This window comes from Phocoena phocoena, chromosome X, assembly GCF_963924675.1.
Source record: "Phocoena phocoena chromosome X, mPhoPho1.1, whole genome shotgun sequence".
Taxonomy (NCBI): domain Eukaryota; kingdom Metazoa; phylum Chordata; class Mammalia; order Artiodactyla; family Phocoenidae; genus Phocoena; species Phocoena phocoena.
Window position 1 is genome coordinate 14,518,861 of NC_089240.1, and position 3,902 is coordinate 14,522,762.

Genomic DNA, 3,902 nt, shown 5'->3' on the forward strand with positions numbered 1-3,902 from the left:
CCCTTTATTAGGTATTACATCATCAAAGCACTTTGTGGCAATGAAAATAGCTTTTTTTACCCCTCTGATTCACCCAATATTCCATTAAAGCTGCAAAAAAATGTGCAATCTGCTTGAAAAATAGGTTGCTCTTATTTACTCATTTGTGAAAAGTCAAAAATTAAAAAAGAAAATGAAACTTGCTTGGAGCCAATTTGCCTTCCCACTTCCCAGCTACTCCCCAAAATAATTAACAAAGATAATTTGTTTTAAATGCCTTTTTATAAAACCAATGCACCTTTCCCCATATTATAATCATAAAAATTTTAAAAAGCCGTTATTTACTTCCTTGGAAAAAAGGTGGCCAGCCGTTGTTTTTTGATTGGGAGCACGTGTATTTCCTGGGAGTTCACTTTCTTTAACTTTATGCTCCGGTTTTTGACGGGTTTCCTAAGGGGCTCCGCGTTTCCCATGGACTCTTCTCCTGGGCTGTTGATGTCATAGCCCTGAAGCATGGAGTCTTCTCGTTTGAAGGAGAAGTTTTTGGTGGACACCCCCGAGAGGCCTTTGATCTTGCCACAGAAGATGGTAGGCACAGTGTCTTCCACGGAGACGATCACCTTGGCCGCCTGGGACTCGCTCACAATCTCAATGTTATTTTCAGCCTTGACCTCACCGCTGGGCTGGCTGGGCGGCTCGGCAGCAACGCTGCTGCCCATGTGACTATCCATCACGGCTGAGGCCTCGTGGGGCGTGGTGGGGGCAAAGGGCACTTCCGTGCCACTGGGAAGTTTCTCCATCACAGTGTGACCTGGGCTGTCCGCTGACCCGCTGCTGTCGTACAATGTCTCAGGGGGGGGCTCAGATTTCCGGTGAGCTGCCAGTGACAGGTCTAGGGCTGCATCTTCCTGGCACATCGGGGGACTGACTTCGCCAGCCTTGAGCCAGGGCACCGACTTCATGGAGAGATCCAGGGCCTCGTTCTCACTCCCCATCTTGATGACGGTGTGGCGGCCGAGCTGGAAGTACTCCCTCGGTGGGAGGAGGTCGAAGGGCTTCAGTTCCTCCTTCTGGAGAGGGGTCTGGGTGCCTTTAAACGGGTGTAGGCCGAAGGAAGATGGCGGCTTTCGGAAGCTGGGGCTGAACTTGGATTCAGAACTCTGAGGCACCGGGATGGGGATGGGAATGGGGACCGGCACAGGCAAGGGGACGATCACAGGGTAGGGAACCAAGAGGGTGGCTGGCGGGACCAGGGGGGACAAGGGGGAGTTAAACGGCTGGGGGGGCACAGGGGCGTATCCCGGCGGAGGCTGACAGGGTGGAGGGCCGAGAGCGCCCTGCGAAGGAAACAAATTCTGGAGCACGGCTTCGAAGGGCAACGTGGGCTCCTGCGGCTGGCTGGGGATCCTGAGGTCCAGGAGCTGGGGCTGGGCCTCGGGGTCCTCGGCTCCCTGGAAGAGGTTGCTGTGGATGGCGCTGGAGGAGCACGGGGCCTCCTGTGGCAGGACCAGAGGGGAGTTGAGGTGCTGGAAGACGTGCTGCTCCAGCACCACCGGCAGCTGCACGGGGCCCTGTGTGGTCATGACGTAAGTGGCGTTGCCGTTAGGGTTGAGCTCAGGCGCGGGGCTGCCCTCCACCTGCATGTGAATGGGCATCACCACCGGGCTCTCCCCGAGGCACAGGGGCTGAAGCACGGTGGCCGCTACCTTCAGAGCCATGCCGCTCTGGGACTCAGCCGGGGGGTTCAGAATGGACGGGGCCGGCACGGTCACCAGGGCCTTCTTTACCAGGTCAGTGGAGTTGATGTTCCAGGCCTCAGTGGTGATCAGCTGGGCCATGCCGTTCTCCAGTCTGTTATTGGCCAAGGCAGGGGAGGAGTCGGTCATGTCCATGGAGAGGTTCTGGGACTGCAGATCGTCCATCACTCAGCTCTGATGCTACTCGGCCTGCAACACAGAACACACCATATGAATCTTCCTTCCGAGACAATGTATAATTGCCTTGAGAGCTCTCTCTACATCTTTTAAAAGTTTCCACATCTTAGTTAACCGGGGAGCACACCCATCTCTCTGTGTATACATACATGTTACAGATATTTCCTAACATATACGAACACACCCATACGATCAGCTATGCGTGGACAGCCCCAATTTAACAGACGATTAAACTATAAACACAGATGATGTAATGACGAAATAGCCAAGTGCGGTTAAACAGAGTATTGTGAAGCCGAATACTCACTCAGCTTATGCGCTCAGCCTGCGACAAACACAAAGTTTCGTTCCACATTGTTCTATCGGACAGTTAAGATATGCGGGGATTGGACTCGTTCAAATTCAAATATGCAGCAAAGACTTACTTTCCTTTAAGAAAAAAAATAGAACCCTGTCACGTTAGAATATTGTATGGAATTGGAAGGGGGCCATCCCAGTTATGGAAAGCATTTAAAAAACTCTTTGTAGCAGCAATAATTCTTCCAAAAGAGGCTTGATGAGAGGAACAGCAGTGTATTTATACGAGGCTCATTATAGTTGTCTGCCTCCAACCAGTGACACCCTCTTTCCTCCAGTAATAGGAAAAGCCACTCCGAGGAGTGAAGACAGGATAACTCGCACGAATGCTCACTGGGTCCAGCGTCACTGTCCCCGTTCCGTCTGTCTGACCTGTGACCTCTCTCTCTCCTAACTTCTAGCTATCAAGAGGAACAGCTGTTGACGAATCTAGGGCCGGGGAAACGGAACCCTTGCTGGAAACAAACATCCTCAGAGGTGAGATATACTTTCTTGATGTCCGCGGCACCACTGGCCACCTCCTGAGACGCCAAAGAAGCCCAGCGCTGGTGCTTCCTGGAGGAAGCGGGGCTGCAGCTGCGATATGGCTCTCCATGGAAACGCGTCCATATTTAGCCTTGTTACCATGGAGAAGGCAGGCACCATGTCTAACTCGGGGATCTGTGCAGCCCTGGAGTCTGGTTGGGCTCAACAATAATTCAATAATCCTCAGTCTTGCTGGGCAGGCCTTGGGCAACTCCGATTCTTGACCTCACCTGTCTAAGCGGTCTAGACTTTCGTCCTGGGGTCAACTTGTCCTTCTCTCCTCACCCCGAAATTACCAACACAACCTCCAAAACAAGAGGGGCGGCCCAGCACACCATGGGATTAGAAGTGAACAAACGAGGCCTCACTACAGGAAGGCAGCTTTAAGAAATGAACAACTCTGTGATATTTCCAGACAATCACAACGTGTCAAATGCACAGAACAAGGAGTTTCTCTGAAGCGGGAGGAGGGGAGGACGAGGGGAAGGATGCTGTGCAAAGAACTTTATGGAGAAGGAACGGTGAGTGATGCCCTCGGCAGGGCACACTGCAGAGCCTCTGAGGAAGCCTGTCCCCAGGGAGCCCTAGGGGGCTTGCCCCAGCCGAAGGGCCTGGTTTTTCCTGAGAGGAGTGCTCCCTGATCCAGCCCAGAAAATGCCATGCCTCCAGTACACCATCATTCATTCTTCCATGCATTCATTCATCCATCCAACCAATCAATTTGCTGAACATCTACTGCCTGCCCAACGCTTTGCTGGGGGCTGGAGATGCTGCCATGATCTTGGAGATGCTCCTGCTTTCATGGGGATTAGAGTCTACCGGGGGTGCGTGCCGTTGATCGGACAGAGACTGGCTAGCGTGAGAAGGCGTCAGCGTGAAGCCACGAGGGGCATCAGCCTCGGCAGGACAGAGCTCTGTCGGCCACTCACAGACAGCCCTCCGAAGGCCCTGAGCACCCAGGGCCTCCTCCAGAAGGGCCGCCCTGTCCCTCACAGTGGCCAGAGCTCAGGGCGGGGTGGCAGAAGGCTGAAGGGAAGCTTGGGCGGGGCTGGTGCGGACAAGGACAGCAGCGGTCAGAGGAGGCACCGCGGCCACCCGTCCGGCCCG

The 3,902-nt window shown here is 53.7% G+C and overlaps 1 protein-coding gene across 2 annotated transcripts; it reads right to left on the bottom strand.

Annotated features, from left to right (window-relative positions):
- Nucleotides 1-320: 320 nt before the first annotated feature.
- Nucleotides 321-1,901, bottom strand: RAI2 (retinoic acid induced 2). 2 transcript variants are annotated; one of them, XM_065901261.1, is made up of 2 exons: nt 1,767-1,901; nt 321-1,616 (listed from the first exon to the last, which is right to left on the bottom strand). In XM_065901261.1, exons 1-2 carry the CDS (start codon nt 1,899-1,901, stop codon nt 321-323), a joined length of 1,431 nt encoding a protein of 476 aa, XP_065757333.1. The 2 variants fall into 2 exon arrangements, with proteins under 2 accessions (XP_065757333.1, XP_065757332.1); XM_065901260.1 differs by having other exon boundaries at nt 321-1,901.
- Between the last annotated feature and the right edge of the window lie 2,001 nt (nt 1,902-3,902).